The following is a 26391-nucleotide window of genomic DNA, read 5'->3' on the forward strand; positions in this document are numbered from 1 at the left end:
AGTGAGTCTTATGTGTTGAACCAGCTGACTACTTGGACACTTGAGACACTAAATTGGGACAGGGAAAAAGTGTCAGCCTTCATTTGGCGTCATAATACTAAAATAGTTGCACATGAAAGGGAAGATTTCGAGATAGGGGTTATTTCGGTTACAAGAATAAGGGTTGAATTTAGACTAATTTGGGGAGCAATAGCGAAAAAATTATGAAGGAGAAAAAAGAGGCATAGTTGGTGATGTAGTAAACATTGTAAGGATTAGTGTGGGACATTTTACAATCTGGAAAACTCATGGTGAGGAAACAGAAAATAAGCTGACTTTATTTAAATAAGGATATCCCAATAACAATGATAGCTTTCTCCAGGTTAAGCTAATCTCCAAAATTAGGTCATTTTTATCAATTGCCTATCTGCAAAAAGTTGTACATGCTTTTATCTATTCTCAGCTTGACTATTCTAATGTACTTTATTCTGGTATCAGCAAGGGCTTCCTCCACCGTCTGCAGGTACGCTTCTTTTTATGAACGCTTTTACAAATGTTTGATATTTGTTTCTATTCGTGCTGTTTTTGTTTTTGCAATGTGTTTGCTCAGATTAGTGTAGATTAGTGGGGTGAGATGTTTGGCTCGAGAGGACATGGAATAATTGTGACCACTGTCTGACTGCTGAGTTTATATGGCGTGTGTTGATGTAAACCCGATGCATTTCAATTGGCTTACAACTGACAGACAGGCCTCACAGTTATTCTGTATGAGGTAAGATGTTTCCCAGGATTTATAACCATTGTCATATTTTCATTTGCTGTTTTATCTAGACGATTTGTTATTGATTAAAAGTAATCAAAAAGGGGGGATTGTGAGATCAACTCATTCTTGATTTTTGCTTACTTTTAATCTTTCACCATGTATGACCTATATATACCATGTTTAACTTTATTTTACATTGCTTCGATAGATGCTTAAAGTCCATGTGTAACAGAACAAAGATAGTCTTATAAAGTGTCTTCTCCAGGTGCACAAATAAAGGCCTATTGTTAACTGTTGGTTGATAGCAGAGGAATGTATGGGAGACTCACTGAGTGTAGCAGGTCTCTACACACTAATGGGAGAAATGGTCTTGGTGGGATGAGAGCTGGAAGACATGAGATAAGGAGGAAATGATGTCACCATTGCTTTCAACACAAGCACAAGAAAAAGCCAGTGTGTATGAAAAAAAAAGCGTTTGGCTAAAAATGGGGGCGATCAAAAATGCAGCAGAGGGCCCACACAAAGGGTTGTGGAGCGGCCCAGCAGGACATTTTGTGGCGCCCACTTCACTAATCCATACTTTGATCTCAGATGCGCATGGTCAGGACCATTGTGCGGGGGGGGGGGTCATAAAAAGGATTCAAAGGGCCTGGTGGTCACCTTATTTAGCAGGGATGGTAGACCATGCACTACACAATTGTGAGATACTATGTGTGGCATATAACAACAGAAAGGCTTTTCAGCACCAATTGGACACATTCCGCCGCCTGATGGACCATTCAGACATCTCATGATAGACCATGTGGACATGATCACACAAGTGCAAAATAAAAGATACATGCTAGTGGTTGTGGACAGATTCAGTAGATGGGTGGAAGTCATACCCACTGCCAAACCAGGTGCAACATCAGTTGCAAAGTTTTTGTGTCAAGAGGTTTTTCCCCGGTTTGGCATACCAGATGAGATCAGTTCAGACAATGGGGCATATTTGTAGCAAAAACAATGGCATTGGTCACCAAACCATTGGGAATTAGATGACGATTTGGATGTGTCTACCATCCACAGTCACAGGGGATGGTGGAAAGGGCTAATGGCAGCCTGAAAGCAAAAATAGCCAAAATATGCAGACAGCAACGGCAAGCTTAATTGGGTGGAAGCACTGCCTTTTGCTTTAATTAGCATGAGAATGCAGACCAACAGAAGCACGCATCTAACACCGCATGAAATGTTAACGGGGTGCCCCATGCCAATAGCATACCTCAGGGGTCCATTTAATGGACCTCCACTTGAGCAACTCCAGCAGGAGTTGGCTAACTATGTGCAATGCCTAACCTCAATACATAAGACTACTATATTCCAACAGGTGAAATGTGCCACCGGGGGGAGGAAAACTGATATCCTGGAAAACCTTCAAGCGGTAAGTCCAGGAGACTGGTTGTACATCAAGATGTTCAAGAGAAAGTGGAACAAGAAAAGCTGTGAAGGACCCAATAAGGTGATTCTGACCACTCCCACTGCGCTCAAGGTTGAAGGTAAGACTGTTTTATATCATTTCAACCAGTGTTGCAGAGCTGAGGAACCAAGACAAACATTAAGGGAACTTAGAGAGGATCTACAAGGAGCAGCAGAAAGACAGGCTGAGGAAATTATACCTCATGAGGATGGAGACAGTGAGGAGGCAGGGCCAAGTGAGACTATGGCACCCACCCTGTAGGCTAGGATGCAACCTCTTGAGGGGACATGTGCGTGCTATTAGTAATAGGTTTGATAATCACCTTACTAATGATATTCCTATCACCTGAAGGACATCCCACCAATCGCACCAAGCGAAGCCTGGTTGAGAATCACTATGAGGCCAGTCTGACAGAACTGCAGCAGAACTATTTAATGCAACAGAACTTGTGGGAGCAATATTTTAACTTTTCAAAAGGACCTGTATTACAACCAACAATGGTTTGTTATCTACATCCTCATGAGGTATGCACTAAAGGCATTAGCTGAGCAAGTCCAAGCCACATCACAAATGACATGGCAAAACAGGATTGGATTGGATATGCTGCTAGCAGAGAAAGGAGGAGTCTGTGTAATGTTCGGTGATACTTGTTGTACATTCATCCCTAATAACACTGCTCCCAATGGCACTCACATGGTCATTCACACCCCCCTCGGTTCAGGAATGGTCATTTCCTCTTAACATAGATGGCCTCTTTGACTCCCCGTTCAAAGTAGCGTTCCTCCCTATCAAGGATGTGCACATCCTCATCCTTGAACGAGTGGCCACTGGCCTGTAGATGGGAGTAGACTGCAGAGTCCTGGCCTGATGTGTTAGCTCTTCCGTGTTGTGTCATCCTCTTGGCCAGAGTCTGTTTGGTTTACCTGATGTACAAGTCACGACAATCCTCCCAGCATTTAACAGCGTACACTATATTGCCAATATACTGAGAGAGACCTCCTCAGTAATGGGGGCTACATAGGCAGAGGCATGCGCACGCACGCGCGCGCGCGAGCACACACGTACACACACACACTAACAGAACTCACTGACACACTTTAACACAATAAGGTCAACAAAGATCTGCTATACTTCATACATTTCTTAGTAAAAAGTGGAATTTCTTAATTTCTTACCTTGTGGCTTCATCTTTGCCTCATATACAGCCATCTTCCTTGTCTTACTGGATGCAAAATCCTTTATAATGTCTTTAAAGTCCATCTGTTTAGCCAGAGCCAGTTCACACTCAATGGGAAGTATTGCCATTATCATTGCTTATATTTAGGATGAACATGATTATTTTTGGCCTCCATGCCCCCCCTAGCGGCTGAGCCCCAGAAAGCTTCCCCTGAGCTTGGTCAAAGTGCTCTGTTTCCTATCTGAGTGGAGGCTCCGGTGTGCGATGGGGGTAAGGACCTATACCTGTATGATAGCAAAAATCCCATCCATACATCCCATTGAATTGCTTGGTATTTCAGAGAAGTGGAAGGGCAACTGAGTCTCATCTACATACTATACGAGCATACACCTTGGACACGTGCTCTATGCTCTGTGGATCTTTCCAGGTATTACCTTCTCTTTCCAGACTCAAAAGATCGTTTACAAATGGAGTCAGCAGCGTAGGCATGTTTGGTTTCCTCTCACCAAACCAAATACATGGCACACAGAGGTTTTTTTTCTGTATGTTCATTTACCTCACACTGAATGGGCCACACTTTGTAGGTTGAGCTTCAGAAAACTGGAACTCCGTCACAGACCCAAAGTACACTTATATCATGCTCAGCCAGTTGCCCGCTTGCTCTTAAATTTCTATATTCAGCTCCACACCAAATGTCAGCCATAACCCCACCATCAGCTGCTGTCTGCCATGATAAAGGTAAATTAGCATTTTCAAGAATGTCTTTGATCTGGGAAGACAAACTCAACACGAGCAAGAGGCAGCCATTTTTAATTCTAACATCTGTGTCAAAGTGTACCTGACAGGCAGCACATTGGCGCGGGCCTTTCTCCCTTGGTCCTATGTAGTTGGAGCATGATGAACAGTAAAAATGTGGTTCATAATACCCATACTCTCGGTAAGCTTTATTAAACAGGTACACTGTTTCTGGCACAAGCCCAGGAAATTGTGCATTAAACATTTTGAGGCGATGTTCCAGTGCTACTCCTGTTAGGTGATGTTGCAGCACATGACAACAGCAGCAGAAGACTCTGACCTTTTGCGATAGGTGCTCCAGAGTACAAAGGTTCATCGCCAGGTCATGGCACCCAGGGCATATAGGCCCAATTATTTAAGAATAAAATTATGTTAAAATAAAAGTTGCATCTATATGATACAGATGACTTAAGTCTACTGTATTGTATAGATGTATATAGCTGTGGCAAATTTGAAGCAGCACACTGGTGAACGAGTGTGTGCACGCTGACAAATTTCTCCAGACAAAATAAAAGGTTCTTAAAAAATTAGCTTTTCCTGGCTTTTTCCACTTCTAGGGTCTGGAATTTAAATTTGGACTGTTCAGTTGTATCCAAAGACCCGGGTTTAACAAAAACACTGGCATTTTTGCCACTACAAACAGTGTAGTTTGACAGCAGTCAGCATCAGCTCTTCAGTATACGGAGGTGGTCACCCCAAATACAACGGGGGGGGGGGACATGACACCTTGAGAGCTTTGACATCCTCTTTGAAATTTGAAAAGTAAATAAGTACTAAACACTTAAATGTGTTTTTTGAGCTGTAAACAGAATGATATGACTGTACGGTGATAAAACACATCAATACTGGTGTTAAAATTGACCTTTCATACCAAATTTATCAAAACTGGCATTTCATGGGTTGAAAATGGCTCAACACGTTTTAAATTAGCCCTGAATCTTGCAAGGCCAGTGCTGACGTAGATTCGACCAGTTGGGACTTAACATATATCTTGAGATTTAAAAAAAAGAAAAAGAATTGTAAACGCTCTCTAATCAGCCCCCACGCCCCGCCCTTGAGTGAGTCTGTGTGAAATCAAATATCCATCCATCCATCCAGTATCCAATCCGCTTATCCTGTTATCAGGGTCGTGGGGATGCTGGAGCCTATCTCAGCAGTCATTGGGCGGCAGGCTTGGAGACACTCTGGACAGGCCGTGGGGGGCAGCCGGGAACCGCCGCACCCGGGATGTGAACCCGGGCTCTGGCGGTTCCCGGCCGCCCCCTGAATTCACTTCATTGGTGTCAGAAGTGGGATGATGAGACCGTGAGGCCATCGGAAGCACGTGCGCCCAGAGGCATGAGGGAGCTGATATACTGTAGTGCGGGATGCACTTCCCAAAGGAGGGGGTTAGTGTAACAGTCATGGATGAATAGACTCGCTAGCCCTTGGTTAATGGGTCAGACTCTTTCGTTGACTGGTTAACGTAGTCGCCCGTGCTGCGGGAGACTCGGGTTCACGTCCTGGCTGCATTTCCTGGCTGACCCCTGAATTCGCTACAATATGCTGATCGAGATTTATCATTCACATGGGTTATTCGCTAACCTTGCACCTTTATTACATTTTCTACCAACCTTTTGAATTGCTCTCAATTTACTGTCAGTAATAGTTATATTTCATCATTTTCAATTGTGGTGCAGCGGTTTGGATTTGTGCTTTTGATGGCTGAAGGATCAACACCGGATAACTGGGTCGGTTGGACTGGGCTCGCGTCACAACTGGGAGAAGTGTTGCCTGCCACTCTCCACCGCCGGAAAGCCACGGCCCGTCTTGTGGGGCCCACTTCCCGTCTGTGACACATGCATGTCGCGGAGTTTGATGCCGTGCCAGAAGGTAGGCTGGTGGAGGGGACCATCGGCATCGCCAGGTCATTTTGCAGGGGCTTAAGTCCCTAACTTAAGTTGGTTATTCTACATTTTTACTGATAAAGTGTATTAAAATCTGTATATATCTGATTTGGGGCGGCATGGTGGCCCAGTGGTTAGCGTGGTCGCCTTACAGCAAGAAGGTCCTGGGTTCGAGCCCAGGGGTAGATCAACCTTGAGGGTGGTCCCAGGTCATCCTCTGTGTGGAGTTTTCATGTTCTCCCCGTGTCTACGTGGGTCCAAAGATATGTAGGTCTGTGAATTTGCCATACTAAAATGTCCCCAGGTGTGAATGTGTGTGTCGGCCCTGTGATGGCCTGGCGGCCTGTCCAGGGTGTCTCCCCGCCTGCCGCCCAATGACTGCTGGGATAGGCTCCAGCATCCCCGCGACCCTGACGGCAGGATAAGTGGCGTGTGGGAAGATCACGGCGCAAATTCATGTTCTCAGCGAGCTCACCCAGTACCGTCGATGCAGTGTCTTTGTCCACATCTGCGTCTAAATTTTTGTCTTCGTTTGTTGGCTGGGAGAACTGGCGCTGGATCGGCTGCCAGAGCTTGGTGTACTGTGCTATGGACCCAGGGACCGGGCCTTGCCCGGAGCTGCACCTGAGGAGGTAACACCGAGGGCAGTCTGACAGGACACGAAAGCGAGGCAGGCCAAGCTAACTGCTAGCCCATGCAGACCGGCAGTTCCGATAACACAAAGGGTGGTCTGGCAGCAGCCTCACCTGGAGTTGACTGGTGTTTTTGATGTCGTCGTGTGGAGTGCGGGGAGGTGTGTTAAGGGCTTCTGGTTGGGTGAGCTGGCGCTGGATTGGCAGGGAGGGTCTGGTCTGCTTCGTCCGGTTGCCACAGGGACTATGGCCCTGCCTGGAGCTGCGCCCGAGGAGGAAACACGGAGGGCGGTCTGACACGACGCATAATTGGGGCAGGCTAGGCTAACTGCTAGCCCATGCAGACCGGCGGTTCTGACAGTCATCCTGGCTGGCATTTGTTCCCTTGGACAGTGATATTTTTTTGGGGGGGTTTGGATATAGTATGTGTTAGTTTGAATATGTTTATTCTTGTAGTTCTTGAATGTGTTTTTGTCTGTATGTTGCACTGCTGTGGGCTGGGGGAAACGGCATTTCGTTTCACTTCATGTGCGTAAGTACATGAAATGAAATGACAGGTAATTGTAGTTATATGTATCAGGATCAGGAACAGGAACACTGAGTTTTGATGAGTGCTGTAACAAGTTTAAGGACCAAAACATTTTCCTATAGATGTGTTCCAGGTCAGTTGAGACTAGCTTTCCTTTATTAATGTGCTAATACATGACTCACGTGAAAATCAATGCGTTGTGGCAGCACTGGCCTTCATCGGGGGTACTTAATTTTATTATGCTTCTAATCTATCTAAGGTGAAGAGTTGTTTACTTGAACAAATCTATATACAGTGCATCCGGAAAGTATTCACACCCCTTCACTTTCCCCACATTTTGTTATGTTACAGCCTTATTCCAAAATGGATTAAATTCCTTTTTTTCTCATCAATCTACACACAATACCCCATAATGACAAAGTGAAAAATGTTTTGTAGAAAGTTTTGCAAATTTATTAAAAATAAAAAACGGAAATATTGCATGTACATAAGTATTCACACCCTTTGCTATGACACTCAAAATTGAGCTCAGGTTCATCCTGTTTCCACTGATCATCCTTGAGATGTTTCTACATCTTGATTGGAGTCCACTTGTAGTAAATTCAATTGATTGGACATGATTTGGAAAGGCACACACCTGTCTATATAAGGTCCCACTGTTGACAGTTCATGTCAGAGCAGAAACCAAGCCATGAAGTCAAAGGAATTGTCTGTGGACCTCCGAGACAGGATTGTATTGAGGCACAGATCTGGGGAAGGGTAAGAAAAAAATTCTACAGCTTTGAAGGTCCCGAAGAGCACAGTGGTCCCCATCATTCTTAATTTGAAGAAGTTTGGATCCACCAGGACTCTTCATAGAGCTGGCCGCCCAGCCAAACTGAGCAATCGGGGGAGAAGGGCCTTGGTCAGGGAGGTGACCAAGAACCCGATGGTCACTCTGACAGAGCTCCAGCTTTCCTCTGTGGAGACGAGAGAACCTTCCAGAAGGACAACCATCTCTGCAGCACTCCACCAATCAGGCCTTTATGGTAGAGATGGAAGCCTCTGCTCAGTAAAAGGCACATGACAGCCCGCTTGGAGTTTGCCAGAAAGCACCTAAAGGACTCTCAGAGCATGAGAAACAAGATTCTCTGGTCTGATGAAACCAAGATTGAACTCTTTGGCCTGAATGCCAAACGTCACGCCTGGAGGAAACCAGGCACCTCTCATCACCTTGCTAATACCATCCCTACAGTGAAGCATGGTGGTGGCAGCATCATGCTATGGGGATGTTTTTCAGCAGCAGGAACTGGGAGACTAGTCAGGATCGAGGGAAAGATGAATGGAGCAAAGTACAGAGAGATCCTTGATGAAAACCTGCTCCAGAGGGCTCAGGACCTCAGACTGGGGCAAAGGTTTACCTTTCAACACGACAACGACCCTAAGCACACAGTCAAGACAACGAAGGAGTGGCTTCGGGACAAGTCTGTGAATATCCTTGAGTGGCCCAGCCAGAGCCCAGACTTGAACCCCATTGAACATCTCTGGAAAGACCTGAAAATAGCTGTGCAGCGACGCTCCCCATCTAACCTTACAGAGCTCGAGAAGATCTGCAGAGAATAATGGGAGAAATACCCAAACTATAGGTGTGCCAAGCTTGTAGCTTCGTACCCAAGAAGACTTGAGGCTGTAATCGCTGCCAAGGGTGCCTCAACCAAGTACTGAGTAAAGGGTGTGAATACTTACGTACATGCAATATTTCAGTTTTTTATTTTTAATAAATTTCTTCAAAACCTTTTTTGCTTTGTTATTATGGGGTATTGTGTGTAGACTGATGAGGGAAAAAAAGGAATTTAATCCATTTTGGAATAAGGCTGTAACATAACAAAATGTGGGGAAAGTGAAGGGGTGTGAATACTTTCCAGATGCACTGTATATTTTATGTCTGTATTTGCAGCACAGAAGCACCAGAAGACCAGCAGACCCTTCCTTCTGTCAGATAATCAACTACTGTCAGAAGTCCAAGTAACTCCTAACCTGAAATGGCTGTTTGATTGATTTTTTTTTTAATTATTGCATCAAATGGAAATGCCTACATCGAAGGACAGAGACTGTTATGTTAGTCATGTCTTTTGAATAAAAGGTCATTGATATAATATGCTGGGATTTATCTGCTTAATGATTTGTTGTTTTTACACATATAGTGTATAGTGAGGGAGGTTTTATAAATAATAGGGACGGGGTTGGTTGGGTGGTTGCTTCACCAAAAATTTTGGTCAGCAGCCGCCACGGCCCACAACCTGTTGCAACAGAAGGAGTTGAGCGTGAGGAGATGGAAGAGAGCGGACGGCTAGTCCAGTCTCGCTGTGCAGCAGGAGAAGTTTATACTGTAATATAACTCTAGTTAGGCTATCGACTAAGAGGTTAATCTCTCTAGTTATCAGACAGGTGGCTGTCCGAGATATTACAGTGTATAACCCAGAATTAAGAGGGGGAAAAAATTAGTTATCTATCTACTGGTGAAGCCAGATGCGACAGCCATTTTAGATCTACGTGAGTTGCTTCATCATAGTTGCATGCTAAACGGGTTTCCACCGTGTACGTGCTTGTGTCGGCCCTGAGATGGCCTGGCGGCCTGTCTGGGATAGGTTCCAGCATCCCCACGACCCCGACAGCAGGATAAGCGGTTTGGATAATGGATGGATAAACTAATGTTAACATAAATACATTAAAACTTTTTTTTCTAGTCTGGTGCTGTAGCATGTCAATAATTGTTTAATGATAGCAGTTGTAAAGTATTCTGCTTCTACTCAATACTAATACTAATTACTAACAACTGCAAATATTTTTATCACAATTTGTAATCTGGAGAGTAAACAACAGTTACATTTCACGAACTCCAAAATGGCTGAGAGGGTTATTGCATTGTGACATCATCCACAATAGCTCGCTGGAAAAAAGAAAAACGATGGAGGTGCATTCCCCGTGCCAATCCCGGACAATATGACCCCCAGTGGTCATATGTCCTCCCACCGACCCCGTATTGGCACGCCCACCGGAAGCGCTATTCCTCTTTCCATCTCCAACTAAATGAGATCGGTCGATGGCTTTTTCTCTCTCGCTGGGACTAAGAGTAAACCTGCAAATACGCAAGTAATCTAGTGATATACTGGTATATTAGATTTATAGTTAGTTTACCTTTTATCGCCAAGATGTTCGTTAATCCGGTCGATGTGGCCGGATTCTACACTTGGTGCGGGTGTGTTAAACCGGCGACGCTCCAATGGGACCCCCATCCGGACTGTGTCTCCCATATCCCGCGTGTTCACTACACGGGCTACTTGAGGGATGTAGACCGTAATGAGATCGACTGCAATTTCTGTAAAACCATCAGAGGATCGGGGCGCCAAAGGTGGGCTGCCCTGTACCGTCAAAGATGGGGACTTGCAGATCCCTTCGCACCTGCTAACGAGGCGGCTAGCATGGTGCTACCTAGCTATAGCCATGGGGCGGAGGCTAGCAACATCCCTCCGATGCTTCCTAGCTACAGTCACGGGACGGCGGCTAGCATTAGCATCCCTCCGGAGCCAGAGGCTATCCCACCATCCGGGGTAGTTAGAGAGGACTGGACCAATGAGATCCTATCTCTCCCTGGTGAATCCGTGGCATGTTATTCGGCGGGTGCGGAACCCGAGGATTCACTGCCTGAGGAAGTAGACGATCAGGGCGTGGAAGACGACCAGCCAAGTTCGTCTCAACCAAACAAAGATGGCGACGCCATGCAACGTGGGTCCGAAACATTCCTCGCCAGTTTCCGCGATCTGTTCGCGCGAGCGGTCAAATCTGCCGACATCGTTACCGAGCCGGGCAATCCTCAAGATCCGGTGGTAGCCGATTTTCCACGAATGGCAGAGAGGGTCAGGGACTCCACTCTACCACCTTATCCTCACATCGAACGAGCGTTTAAGCGCGCGGAGGCGGATCCGCTACTTAAATCGTCCTCAAAATTCAGTCAGAAGGGGGTTGACGTCTTAGCAGTCCAGGTTAGGAACCTGAACTACAAAGACTGGAAAATTCCGCAACCAGAGAGGGACGTTTTATCGTTCAACCCTAACACCAAGGTGGGGTCTCGCGATACTCCCAAACACCCTTCGCAGTGGGGCCAACAGGTGGATCGTTACGCGTGTGATGCATGGCACGCCAGTACACGCGCAGCTGGACTCGTCTCAACGGCTGGGATGATAACGGCGTACATGCGCAAGCTCTGCAGCCTATCAAACGTCGAGCAAAGCAAAGCCGCCATCGCTACAGCAGGTATCGACGGGGCCGAGTTCGGTGACGTAGTGGCCAGCGAAGCAGGTTGTGAGTACATCTTGGAAATGGAACGCATAGCTGACTCCCTGGGATCGCTGCTGTATTCCATCGCTCTAGAGTGCGGTTCTAGCGCAGCTGCCTCCACCCTTTCGCGCAGACGTCTCTGGCTAGAGACAGCCGGGGTAAAAGAGGAATTCTGCAAGGAGTGGATGGCCCACTCCTGCGCAGGGTACCAGGGCCTGTTTGGAACGACCCCGGACATTATCAGCAAATACAAGGCCGCCCAGGCCGAGCGCGAAACCTTGCACAAGGAGCTTCTCCCGATGATGAAGAACCCGCCTACCCCTAAGCCCGCGGTGGGCAAAGGGCAGGGGGACAAGCCTGCGCGCAAGCAGAAATGGAGAGAGACTTATCCAAAAAGAGGTGGTAAAGCGGGGCGCGGGCGTGGAGAGGGCTCACGTCCAAACTCCCAGTCTTCCACAGAACCAGCGGCCAAGCCGGACAGCACAGACACTTCCAAGAAGGGAGCTGCCAAGTGACGTGTTTCGGCAGGATGTTACGACCCACACCAACAGACTGATTCCAGAGCCGTCTCCGGCGATATAGACGCTTGTTCAGGGGACACAGCGTGCGCAGGGCTAAACACTGCGCCTTTTATTTTGGTTTCTGATGCACAGTCAACTTGTTCTATTCCAAAGGTTGTGAATATGAATAAAAGTTTTTATGTTGGTGATGATGGTGATTGCGTATTAAAAGGTTTGAAACGCAAGTCTGATTGTCTGTCTGAATCTTTAGGTAAAGATGATGATAACAATGTAATAAAGTCCCTGCTGGAAGTATTGGATAATAATGACATGAGCGCAAATGCGCCCCTGGGAGGGGACTATGATGCGACAATGTTTAGTCTCTCTGATGGGTCAAATGGTAATTTAGAAAGGTTCAAAACGCCAATTCCCCCATCTGGGTCTCCTTTACAAGGACGAAGCCCCCCCATGGATGCAGGGCATGGCGGGCGGGGCTTCCCCAGACCCTTTACGCGCAACTTACGCGCGCTACCTGAACAGCAAGGTACAGGAGGCAACGAGACCTCTGTCACGCATGTTACACAGGTGGAAGGAATTGGTCCCGTCGGCTTCTGTTTTGGATCAGATAGCCCACGGGCACCAAATCCTTTTCGAGAACGGTATTGTACCCCCGTACTTGGGAATAGTGCATACGGAACCGGGGTCGGTGGCCGAAGCACAAATCCTAGACAACGAACTCACAGAGTTACTCTCGAAAGGGGCAATCACGGTGGTTCCTCCCCTAGAAAGAGAAGACGGGTTTTACAGCCGTTACTTTCTGGTCCCGAAGAAGGATGGGGGCATACGCCCAATCCTAGATTTGAAACCCTTCAACAAGTATGTAGAGAAGGTCAGTTTCAAAATGCTACGCACACCGGTTCTGCTGTCAATGGTGACACAGTCCTATTGGCTAACTTCGGTCGACCTAAAAGATGCTTTCTATCATTGTCCGATTGCGGAAAGACACAGAAAGTATCTTCGGTTCTGTTACCGGGGTCAGTGTTACCAGTACACATGCCTCCCGTTCGAATATCGCCTCTCTCCTCTGACATTCACAAGGTGTGTGAAAGCAGCGCTCGGAGTGTTGATGCGCAAAGGTATGCGCTTGGCATGGTTCCTAGACGACCTGTTGGTGTTGGCCCGGTCGCCGGAACAAGCAATACTCCATACTCAGGAGTTGATGGAATTCATGGAGTACATGGGTTTCACTATCAACATAAAGAAGAGCGCGCCATGGCCTTCGTGCCAGGCAACGTATCTGGGTCTGAGTTTGGATACGGTATCCATGCGCGCAACCCTTACGCAAGAGAGATGGCATTCCACCAGGACCACGTTAGCACATTTCGTCCCGGGGACATACACTCACCGGCCACTTTATTAGGCACACCTGTCCAACTGCTCGGTAACGCAAATTTCTAATCAGCCAATCACATGACAGCAACCCAATGCATTTAGGCATGTAGACATGGTCAAGACGATCTGCTGCAGTTCAAAGCGAGCATCAGAATGGGGAAGAAAGGTGATTTAAGTGACTTTGAACGTGGCATGGTTGTTGGTGCCAGACGGGCTGGTCTGAGTATTTCAGAAACTGCTGATCTACTGGGATTTTCACACACAACCATCTCTAGGGTTTACAGAGAATGGTCCAAAAAAGAGAAAATATCCAGTGAGCAGCAGTTCTGTGGGCGAAAATGCCTTGTTGATGCCAGAGGTCAGAGGAGAATGGCCAGACTGGTTCGAGCTGACAGAAAGGCAACAGTAACTCAAATAACCACTCATTACAACCGAGGTATGCAGAAGAGCATCTCTGAACGCACAACACGTCGAACCTTGAGGCAGATGGGCTACAGCAGCAGAAGACCACACCGGGTGCCACTCCTGTCAGCTAAGAACAGGAAACTGAGGCTACAATTCGCACAGGCTCGCCAAAATTGGACAATAGAAGATTGGAAAAACGTTGCCTGGTCTGATGAGTCTCGATTTCTGCTGCGACATTCGGATGGTAGGGTCAGAATTTGGCGTCAACAACATGAAAGCATGGATCCATCCTGCCTTGTATCAACAGTTCAGGCTGGGGGTGGTGGTGTAATGGTGTGGGGGATATTTTCTTGGCACACTTTGGGCCCCTTAGTACCAATTGAACATCGTGTCAACGCCACAGCCTACCTGAGTATTGTTGCTGACCATGTCCATCCCTTTATGACCACAGTGTTCCCATCTTCTGATGGCTACTTCCAGCAGGATAACGCGCCATGTCATAAAGCTTGAATCATCTCAGACTGGTTTCTTGAACATGACAATGAGTTCACTGTACTCAAATGGCCTCCACAGTCACCAGATCTCAATCCCATAGAGCACCTTTGGGATGTGGTGGACCGGGAGATTCGCATCATGGATGTGCAGCCGACAAATCTGCAGCAACTGCGTGATGCTATCATGTCAATATGGACCAAACTCTCTGAGGAATGTTTCCAGTACCTTGTTGAATCTATGCCATGAAGGATTAAGGCAGTTCTGAAGGCAAAAGGGGGTCCAACCCGGTACTAGCAAGGTGTACCTAATAAAGTGGCCAGTGAGTGTATGTCACTTATCGGATGATCAGGAGGCTGCTGGGCCTTCTGGCATCGGCTCACCAAGTTGTTCCTTTAGGTCTGTTGTTCACGAGGAGACTGCAATTGTGGTTCGCAGTTCACTTCTTGAAATACGGCAACGAACGCCGGTACAACAACCATCTTATCCTGGTCCCGCGCGTGGTAGCGCAGGACCTAGACCACTGGAACAGAGCCTGCGTGGACATGTCTGGGGTCCCTATGGGCCCCAGGGGACCCGAGGTAACGATTTATACGGATGCGTCCCTCTCGGGTTGGGGGGCCATCCTTGGCTACAAAACAGCGCGAGGAGTGTGGCCGTCTGGGGAGAAGGTCCACATCAACGTGCGCGAGACGGAGACGATTTGGCTGGCTACCCAGCATTTCGCTCAGGATCTCGTAGGCCGTCACATACTGATAATGACAGACAGCATGACGGCCAAGGCCTACATCAACCGCCAAGGCGGTATGAAGTCCAAGCGTTGCAGAGAGTTGGCCATGCAAATTTGGATTTGGGTCAACAGCAACGCGCTATCAATCAGGGCGCTTCATGTTCCTGGGAAGGACAACGAAGCAGCGGACATCCTCTCGAGAGGCGGCCCGCATGCGGACAATTGGAGCCTCAACCCAGCCATAGTAGCTATGATCTGGGAGAGGTTCGGGGTAGCTCAAGTGGATCTGTTCGCATCGAAACTCAATTACAAGTGCCCTCGTTGGTACTCGATGCTCCCGTCCGACCTAGCGCCGTTGGGGGTCAACGCGCTTGGACTAGATCCATGGCCCGAGGAGATGCTTTACGCATCCCCCCGCGCAGGTGCCTCCTAGACCTGGTGGTCAAGTTCGAGCGCACAGGGGGTCGGTTAGTTCTCGTGGCCCCGTACGAACCGAGCACCCCGTGGTTTCCGCGAATAGTGCCCTGGATAGTAGGCGAGCGGTTCGACGTCCCGGAGTGGGCGGACGCCCTGCAAGCAGGAGGGCTGCTACGAGAGGGCCCCTAGATAGGAGGCTCCCGATTAGCGGCGTGGATGCTTACAAAGCCAGGCTCTTAGCTATGGGCTTAGTGCGCAAGTGATTCGTGTCATTTTAGCGGCGCGTAAAGACTCCACGTATTCCAGGTACCAGGGGTACTAGAATCGATTTGACAAATTTTGCGCTGAACGCGACATGGACCCTTTGTCAGTAGGGATTGGCCCTATACTGACTTTTGTGGAGGTCTGTAGGACAGATAGACTATGGTCTTTCTCCTCGGTCAAAGTCTGTGTATCGGCTCTCACGTTCTTCCGGGGGAAGATCGAGGGTAGCACGGTTTTCACGCACCCGCTCATGACGCAGTACCTGTTGGGTGCTAAGAAGCTCTCAGCTAAGGAGCTTACGAGAGCTGAAACTTGGGATGCTTCCCGTGTTCTGCGCGCACTAGAGAAAGATCCCTTTGAACCCATGTCTACGGCAGACATGCGTTATGTCTCGGCTAAGCTGGCTGTGCTCTTGGCACTTACCACCGCAGCGAGGGGTTGTGAGCTCACTGCACTCACCATCAAGGGGATGGTGTTTTCTGGTGATCTGATGGTCACGCTCTTTACAGACCCCAGCTTCGTGCCCAAAACTGTGTCTGTCCTGACGCGTAGTGCCCCGGTGGTGATACACGCGTTTCATCCGTCACCGGTGACTAGGGATGAGAAACGCTTGCACCTCTCGTGTTCTGTACGGGCTTTACGCATTTACATGCGGCGCACAGCAGATATTCGTAGGTCTGACAGGCTGCTGTTGACCTACAGAGTGAGCAAACCAGGTTATGCCCTTTCCACCCAGAGGCTAGCACACTGGCTGGTGGATGGTATTACGGAGGCGTATACCAAAGCGGGTAAAACAGCTCCTAAGCTGAAGGCGCATTTTACCCGAGGGACTGCTGTGATAGCTGTGTTGTCAGGTATCGACTGGGAGGTCATCCGCCAGGCGGCGGTTTGGAGTGGTGAGACCACTTTCTCACGGCATTATTACCGGCACTTTAAGGTGCGGTCGGTTGCCGACGCTGTTCTGGAGCAGGCCTCTTAGGATGCTCTCATCAAAACGCGTACCCCTTCCCACCGGGGGTTTGAAGGGTTCATTGGACGGCTAGGGAACGGAGGCACGAATCCTGTCGTTGTTCAATGCAATAACCCTCTCAGCCATTTTGGAGTTCGTGAAATGTAACTTTGGGTTCGCGAAGCGAACCCTAGTTATATGAACAACAACAAAATGGTTGAGAATAGAGCCGTTCTCCTCCTACCCGGGCCACAGGTGTGGTGCTCATTTAGTTGGAGATGGTTCGACTTACAAAGAGGAATAGCGCTTCCGGTGGGCGTGCCAATACGGGGTCGGTGGGAGGACATATGACCACAGGGGGTCATATTGTCCGGAATTGGCACGGGGAATGCACCTCCATCGTTTTTCTTTTTTCCAGCGAGCTATTGTGGATGATGTCACAATGCAATAACCCTCTCAGCCATTTTGTCGTTGTTCATATAACTAGGGTTCGCTTTGCGAACCCAAAGTTTTTGAAGTAGAAGTTTTTCAATTTTTCAATGATTAAGATGTGTACTTTGAATGTAAACAGGGTGCCAAAGTGCATAAAAAAGCATCAAAATAGAGCTTGTTTATATATTAAAAAAATGTACAGGGGAGGATCCCCCCGGACCCCCCTACAAAAGGCTGGGCTAAGCCCCAAATGTCCTCAAATCCTGGAAATGCCCCTGGAGGGGACTGGGTACAGCAGCGAGCTGTCAGCTCATGCTGTGCACTTTTCCCAGCAATCCCCCCCCAGCGACTCCTGCTCCTGCTCACACATCCAACCCCCATCCTTACCCACCTGAGTTGGGCTCAGATCTAGGGGAGAAGTTACACTTTAAATAGCTGGGCTTAATCGTTTTTACCAGTTCTCCCTTTTTAAGTAGTTGGGATCAGGTTGGAAAAAACTTGGGTTAGAAAAGTAGAAGAGCTTGGCTCAACATGTTATTACTTCTCAGTATGATCTCCATAGCCTGTTCTGGTCCAAAATTGTCTCCTGTAAAGCCAAAGAACGCAAGGACATTTCTTCTGTCGTTGGTGTATTTAGGACTGATGCTCATCCGAGGGTTTCAACATCATTAATATTTTGTAGTTGTTCATTTTTATGGTTCCTGTTGTAGTGATATAATGCTATGTATATCCACTGGAACTACACTAGGTGTTATGTACTACCCGGACTGTTATTATGGTTACACCACTACCATGTATGGTTATTACGTCTGCCTACTGAGCCACGATTAAACCTGAGTTCTATAACCCGGTGTGGTCATTGATCCTCTATCAATACTACCCCAAGTATTACTTCACCTGTTGGTAAGACCTTTATTTCCAAATATTTTAAACCCTTTCTATGATGACAACAATAGTAATAGCCACCCATCCATCCATCCATCCATCCATCATCTGAACAGGTTATCCTGCTCTATTATACTGATAATTTAATCAGGTATTATACTGATTATTTAATCAGGTATACTTACAAATATAAGACTAAAATATCAAGCTGAAGCTGAAATGTAGGCTAATCAAGGCCATAAAGTTTAGAACAAGACAAATGAAGGTTGTTTTATCACTAAATTGATGTAAAACGTTTTTAAGCTTTAGCTGCTGCTGACCACTAGAGGGCGCCCTTTGTTTTTTGTTTCTCCATTATCCAAACCACTTATCCTGCATGCTCCCAGGGTTGCGGGGACGCTGGAGCCCATCCCAGCAGTCACCGGGCGGCAAGCGGGGAGACACCCTGGACGGGCCGCCAAGCCACCACAGGGCCGACACACACACACACGCAGGGACAACTTAGTATGGCCGATTCCCCTGACCTACATGTCTTTGGACTGTGGGAGGAAACCCACGCAGACACGGGGAGAACATGCAAACTTCACACAGAGGATGACCTGGGACAACCCCCAAGGTTGGACTACGCTGGGGCTCGAACCCAGGGCCTTCTTGCTGTGAGGCGACCGCGCTAACCACTGTGCCACCGTGCTGTGCTTTTTGTCTATTACAAACAAAAACTGCAAGATCATCAGGTAGTTAAAATCGGTGTATATATATTTTCTTCACAATTTCTAATAATGTATTTCTACCTTGACATAAATTTATACCAGAGGAGCAATTTCACGGGGTCCAAACCTCTAAGGGCCCTTCAGAGTCTTAAAAGAATTAAGCTTTTCCCCAGTCTTTATCTCAATATTTAACCTCATGTTTGCATTGGGGAAAAAAGTAAATCTTGACTATATCAGCTTGACAGGTAAAGAAAATAATACCGTCAGTATCGGCAATTTTGACTCTGAAACAGAGAGCTCACGTGGTACTCGTTAATTTACAATCTTTATTTTCATCCATAGGTATACGTTATTACTGCTTGTACTTTGACAACAGCGAAAAATAACGCATTCACAAAGTAAGAAAAAAATACATTTATAGATACATAACATACTTACAATCCATCTATGTAATAAAACGGGGTTTGCCATGTAAGCTGGTCAGAGGGATGGAGGGTCTGTTTAAGAAGGGCTTGTATAGAAATGCAGAATGCACTTATTTCTCACAGGGTTAACAGCAACCAAGGGTAAACCAGAGCACAGATTATTATACTGTTACTGTTCATGTAAAGTTTGCTACTTGCAATGGAAAAACAAACTTCAACTTCAGTTCTTACACCCTCAAAGCTTCATGGAACCTTTCCTTATCTTGGTTTTTGGTCAAACGCCCCCACATTTCAGGGAGAGGAAGCAAATATTTCTGCTGAATGCAAATTCCAATGGTAACATCATCTCTGTCAAAGGATCTGCATGAGAAGTAAAATATTAAAGCCCCAAACTCTTAAAAGAAACCGGAGACCCGATATTTGTCATTGCTGTCCGGTTTACGGAAGGGATTCAACCTGGGCGAAGTGTTTGGGTGAGACTATGTAGTGTTTATGAACAGCGATAGTGCACACGAATGTTTACCAAGTGGGGAAAATTTGATTTGTACCATTCTCGTGAACACGATGCAACAACACGCTAGAGTTGTAACTACTCTCTTTTGCCCTCAAATGAAACGTCATCCATAAGGAAAACAAAAGGTCTTGTCTTGACACAGTGGAAAAAATAGCATAAGACAGCCCTTAAAGATTGACACAGAAACTGACAACAGATTTTCCCTTCATAAGAAGCTTGACAGGAGGATGACATTAGCTGGAATATGTACTGTCATCGGCTTGTCAGTTGGCCATCTCATGCACCTCCTCATACTGATTTGGTTAAAGTGTGCGCACACCAACATTACCTGAACCGGAAATTGATACTGTAGAACCTCCACACTTTTTTTATTTTTATTTTTTTATTATTGCTTCTTCTTCATGGCACAAATAATAGAAAGGAACAGCACGTTTTTCATACTATTATTCATATTCACTTTTTTCCCATGCAAGCTTACTACAGTACTGCATCTATTTTAGCTTATATTAGCCTATTTTACACAGAACAAACAACAAAAGAGCAGAACAAAACAAATAGCAAACTGAAAAACAATGTAAATTGTACATCTGATTCAACAGTGCCAGGCTGACTATTACAGCTGTTTACAGATGTGGTTAGTGAGCAGAGATACAAAAAGGGATTACTGTTGTCATTACAATTATGATAATACAAAATATCAGTAATGATAGTAATAGCAATAAAAAAAAAGAGAAATACACATTCTTAGGGTGTCACAGAAATAAGAAAACCAAAGGGGGCCAAACATGTCGTTTGAAATAATTTAAACATCTCTAACATTCATTCCTTCAGGTGTATATAGATATATATGTAGGTAAGTAGTGCTTTAATTAAGAAATAAAAACAAAAACTAACGCAATAGGGCTGCATTCTCTGAATGCTGTGCAAAAATCATCTCTTCACACCCCAAATCCACCCTCCCTTACCATGCTCACACACACACACACACACACACACACACACACACACACACACACACACCTGAAGCACAAAACCCTTCCACACCCACCCCCCCCCACACACACACACATACACACAGAACCTCAATGCCTTCTGTTAACAGACAGTGGACTTACTATATTCCCACGCTTTGGATGAGACGGTGTGTACTTCAGCTTGTCAGTGTTATGACACACACCAGCCCGTTGATATCAACATCTGAGGCGCTGCTGGCCAAGAGGAAGTGGCAAGCTTCACTCTTTTCAAACTTTGGATCGTTCAAGAGGGGGAGAAAGATAAACTGAATGGCAGGTAATTGAATTCTGCAGCCAGGGCAAGAGACCACCTCTTTGTCCAGCAGTCAGAACAGCCTGCAAGTTTCAACATTCACCTGCCACTTCCAATGTTTTGCCAGCCAACTGGGTTTTCAGAACATAACAAGATAAGTTATTACCTCGTCCCGCCTGGTAACCGTACCGGTAAAGACTAAGCAACCACAAGCCAAGGTTGAAGCTATGGATTTCAATGAAAAAGAGAAACGACAAGGAAAAAAAGGAAAGATGTTTTCAACTCTCTCCTTATTTCTTATAAAGAAAATTCTCTGCGCCACCCTCGCAGTGGTCTCGACTGATCTAGCTTTCGAAATCTGCAGCATCTTACGACAGTCATACTCATCTTGTTAACAAGCTGATGACTTGACCGTCATCCGGGGAGCACTTATAGCAGTCTCCAAACTAGCCTGAACAGCTCAACACATAAAAAAACCCCCAGAAACGAACAATACTAAACATACATTGTGTCCATTTACCAATAACAGAAGTGACTCTGAGCTCAAACTCTGTGCTGGGAGTGTTGGTCATATGGCCATACGATATATAGCTTTGGAAAAGCTATAATGGTCAACCTGATCAATCAGCTCTGTTTGACCATGGTTTATTTATATATTTTTTTGAGGTTGCAGGCATTTTGGGGCCACCATCCTGTTCCAGGTGGTTACGAAGGAATGGTTGACTGCGTTTTTGCTGCTTTTTAAATGACAGGGCATCTCACCACTGCAATGTTAACCAAACTGTTATGACAGTGACTACAGTCCAGCCAGATGAAACCATCATTGATTATGGCCGATGCCTCTTAGTTTCTGAGAAGGGGCTACGACATGGCACCATTATTGTTCTGCTCAGCCCACATTTACCTCCCGAAGACCTTCAGCAACACCTTCAGGAAACCTCCATTATGCAACTCGACAAGATGGAAAAACAAAAGAAAGCTACATGCATCACAACTAAGTCAGAGGCCACTGTAGAGGTCACTGACCCCCCAATCCCTTCTCCCAACACATCTATCCAGCGTCTGGTCCTCCAAAATTTATAACAGACTTGTCTTTGGGTGGAGGTCTGGGGTGGGGGTAGAGCAACAGTACAACAGCAGTGCAAAAAAAAAAAAAAAAAGTAACAGATTCCAGCTACCTGTGTGTTGCCGATGTACTTCATTTCCCATGAAGCTAAGCTGTCCTCACCAAGTTTTTTTTCTTCCTTTAAACCAGTAGAAAGCTAAAAGTGCCCTCTGCGTTGAGAAAGACTCCAGGAAAATGGAGTTCAGCCTTATTGTGGGAAAAAAATCAGGGAAGGAGAGAAGCGGATATGAAAGCATGCCAACCTACTGTAGGTTTTACCGAGAGAGAGCTCTGAAAAAGAAGGTAAAAAAGTGAGAGGGTGGAGACTTTTAAGTCATTAAGAAGAAAATTGAACTGGCACTGAGCTGATACATTCAACTTCCTCTCAGGACAGCATGAAGTTCATGTTCCAGATTGCATAAACAATAATGCTGTTTTGTTCCATTTTCCCTTCGAGCACAATACTTACAATTTTTCATTCAAGAACATGGACATAGGAGTGTCTCACATCCAAACTTGTATGTATACATTGACTGAACAAGAATACATACACATAAATGGTCATAATTTTTTTTTCACCTTGTGAGTTCATTTTAAAATCAACCAGGCGATGACATACCGGGAGTGTGTAGGGATGTTATGAACTGAATCCACACCAGTTTCAAAGTCAGAGATTAAAACATCCAAACACCTTGCCACGAGGAGACCCTCTGACCAATCGCAGCACACTGCGGAAGGGACTGGTTTGACCAATGGTGTCTCTCAGCGGGAAGTGGGAGAGAGAGACAGAGACAGACATTTCATACTTGCTTGGCGTCTCAAACAAAGAGCGATTGCTAATGCAAAGAATGTCTGAAATGCCAGTATTCAGCTGTCTGACAAGACTCCACAATATGAGAACAAAAAACAGTTGTTACCAGATGTCCACGAAAAAAAGACTACAAAATAAACGTTTGTGAAACGGAGTCTGATGATGGTGAATCTTTCCCCAGCTGGAAGAAAATGCGAGGGCTAAGAGATGGGTGCAAAGTCGAGTGCAATATGTGGGATGAAAACGGCGATGAGGAATAAGAAGATGACTCCTCTTCTAAATCTGATGGCCTCATTTACGAGCTGCGGATTGCGGTTTAGTTGACATGTAGATAGGTGGCGCAGCATGGAGATTGGTTGTGACTGCTGTCACTTGGGAAGAATGCAGGAGATTAGCTAGAGAGGAAAAAGGTTTAAAGGAAAAGGGCAGGCCATGAACGAGTGATGTACAGCATGGTCAGCTGTGGCATGCAATGGTCATGTTGTCACATTAAGTGCCATGACTCATCTTGGCATCAACGAGGACTTCTGAGATAAGCGTGCCCTCTCATAAATGAGTGTCAGTGGATGAAGAGTTCCTGGGTGGGTGTGAGTTGAGCAAGTAGTGAATCTGATTGGCTGGAGGACCTTCCCAAATAGGCAGACCCTTTCAGCTGTGATGACGTCGGACAGGCTAATGGACTTTCTATACGTGTGGGCCCGCTAAGCTGCAATGATCTTACACTGGCAGGTATCCAGTGACGGCAGGTCTAGATGGATTTGGAGGAGTCCTGTTTGCTGATCAGGACTTCTAGGAGCCGGAGTTTGGCTTTGATTCTCTTGTACTCCCTGTACTCTTCCAGCATGGGTACACGGTCCTCCTTCTGAACATTTCTATGGGGGGGGGCATAGAGAGAGAGACAGAGGGAGGATTTTTTAAAAATTATTTTTTGTGTAATATATTCCTTGTTTTGTTTAAAAATGACACATTTATTACCTGCCTTTGTACAAGACTGTGATGAATAATTTCACAGAGAATTTGCCTGGATAAATAGGGATTAAAGAAGTTTGAGAGGAATGGCTTATCCAGCACGTTAACAAGTGTGTGTCAACACCAACCTGCCGTTGTGCTGGTAAAAATCCTCCTCAAACTCTCGAATGGTCTTCCTCAGTTTCTTCTTCTCTGCTCTGGCCTTCCACAGCTGTTCCAGCAGCTCTGGCCTAGGGGATGATTTAGATTTAATCAAACATCTACACAACCATAACACTCCTAATATGTCGTTCATCCTAGGAGTCAGAATGAAAAATATCTACAGAGTCAGGAAGTATTTAAACAGTGTCAGAGGTCTCATCAATGGATTTAAAGCACAGCTTTTGGTATCCATTCTTACAGTACCTACACATTAGCAGTTGCTACTTGGTTTTTCAACACAAGCAGGAGAGACGGGGAGAATCCCCCCCCCACACTGATATCCAGGCCTCTTTTAAATAATACACTTAGCATTACTACTAAATGCATTTTACACTTAGCATACTAATAAGTAGCATACTAATAGATGACATATGGGAATCAATTGGGTCCTCTCGGTACTTAAAAAAAAAAAAACAACACAAACAGACTGCTTATACTTTACTGTTCTCTAAAACCAATGGATAAACTCTGGAAAATCCTGAGTAAAAACAAAGACATGGTTATTTTACATTTATTCTATGCCTGTTATTTTTTCCCCCAATTCTGTCTAGAGGGTAAAGGGGAGTAAACTGTCTCACATTCTAACTGGAGATGGAGACATGTGAGTGTCAGGCGGGAAATTAGGCCAGTTTTGAACAGGAAGCTAACTGTGGTGGTAAAAGGGATCAGGTGATAGAATCATATTTAGTTAAGTGACCTGGATGTAAAAGATTATAGACTGGTGTGTGTGTGTGTGTGTGCGTGAGAGATCAGTTGGGCCAAGTACGCAGTGACATGTTAACCAGATTACGGTCTTAAACAAGCCTCAGCAGCTGAGCATATTGTCTATCTATAACACATATCAACTGTGGTGTGCTTGTGTAGTGCTAAGACTACTAGGTATTAATATGCTAGCCTGTTCACTTGTGTGTGCTGTATGCATGTGTGTTTACTTTCTATTCCTATATTTGTGGGGACCATTGGGAAAGTGAGATCCTTTGCGCCAAGTGGGGACATTTTACTCTTCCCACAACTTCACTTCTGTTTTAGGGTTTGGATTGAGCTTCAGGTTAAGTTTTGAATTTGGAATAATTAATATGGAATAATGTAGTCAACGCGGGATCCCCACAAATATGGGAAGACTAAGCTGTGCATTTGTGTGTGTGTATGAGAATTCCTTTTAAATGAGCCATTTCAGTTTCATTCAGATTAATTTTCAAACATTTGTCTTCCAGTATTCTTAGAAGATGGTTAATTACAAATACACATGAGGCTCACTGACAATTGAAAGCTATGGATGCCATTTTTAGAGAGGACTCAGACAGACACTTTAGAAACAATGCATACAACTGAGAAACAAACTCGAGACACAAATGTGATTGCGCATGTTCTGTTTTTGTTGTCTGTCATGACAAATGCTTGTTTGTGTGTTTCATCGTGAATGTCTGTATGCATATGCATATGTGAACTGTGACTATATTCTTACATTGATGAAGCATTGGAGCTGGACAGCCTCAAGTCCAGTGCCAGCTTCCCTGACCCCTCCTCCAGCTTGGCTCTTATTGGACCCTCTGTCTGATTCATGTTGCTGATTGGATACTCGCTCTGCCCGTCGGGCTGGCTCCTCGTTGGGCTGTTGGTCAGGGTCACAGGGTCAAGGGCCATGATGACCTCGGAGCTCTGTACCTCTCCTCTGCTGCTGCTCTCTCCTTCTTCCTCCCTCTGCTCCACTCTCTCTTCTCCCTCACCTTCTTTCCCCTCCTCCTCCTCCTCTTCCTTGATCTCATCGCAGAAATGTGCAGTCTCCCCCTCAATGATTGGCTGGAGGATCTGGCTTCGCCTCTTACTGGAGGGGGATACCTGGGAAAGAAGATTGTAAGGACTTAAAGTGGGGAAAAAAGTATGTTTGTGTGCGTGTGTGTGTATGTGAGAGAGAGACAGAGAAAGAAAGGGTCCTAAACATTCTATAACAGGAGTAATGCTAACTAGTGTCAGTGTGTGTTTATAAAGAATGTAGTGTTGTGTGTGTCTTGTGTGAGTTGTCTACATACTATAATAGGTGTTATGCTAACTCTGGTGAGCATCTGTTTAACCAGTCTGTAGCGATCATAGAGAGGCTTCACTACCAAACGTTCCTCTTTGGTCACCTGGGAGATGAAGACGGGGGGAGAAGAGAGACAGAAAAGACAGAGAGAGGTAAAACTACTTTGAATGGGAAGCTGTACAGGTAGGTCTATGAACTGAGCAGAAACTTTCAGGTTTACCAGGCGGGTCATTCAAAATGCACATAGTGCTTAAGTTGGATTTTGATTCATATCGGAGATATAGTGTCTGGGCTCGAGATATAGTGTCTGGGCTCTAGAGGGTTTAACATGCAGATCCTTTAAAGTACAGCAACTTCTTCTGCGGAAACA

At 45.9% G+C, this 26391-nt stretch overlaps 1 protein-coding gene across 1 annotated transcript in view; it reads right to left on the bottom strand.

Annotated features, from left to right (window-relative positions):
* Positions 1-20009: 20009 nt before the first annotated feature.
* The window catches only part of fam13b (family with sequence similarity 13 member B), a 143565-nt gene continuing 137183 nt past the window's right edge, over positions 20010-26391 (bottom strand). The window contains exons 21-24 of the mRNA XM_056280933.1: positions 26029-26124; positions 25464-25837; positions 23926-24027; positions 20010-23700 (exon numbers count right to left, since the gene is read on the bottom strand). Coding sequence (XP_056136908.1) covers positions 23577-23700; positions 23926-24027; positions 25464-25837; positions 26029-26124 — 696 coding nt within the window. The 3' untranslated portion in view covers positions 20010-23576. The remainder of the gene's footprint in view (positions 23701-23925; positions 24028-25463; positions 25838-26028; positions 26125-26391) is intronic.

Source organism: Lampris incognitus, chromosome 1 (genome assembly GCF_029633865.1).
Source record: "Lampris incognitus isolate fLamInc1 chromosome 1, fLamInc1.hap2, whole genome shotgun sequence".
Taxonomy (NCBI): Eukaryota; Metazoa; Chordata; class Actinopteri; order Lampriformes; family Lampridae; genus Lampris; species Lampris incognitus.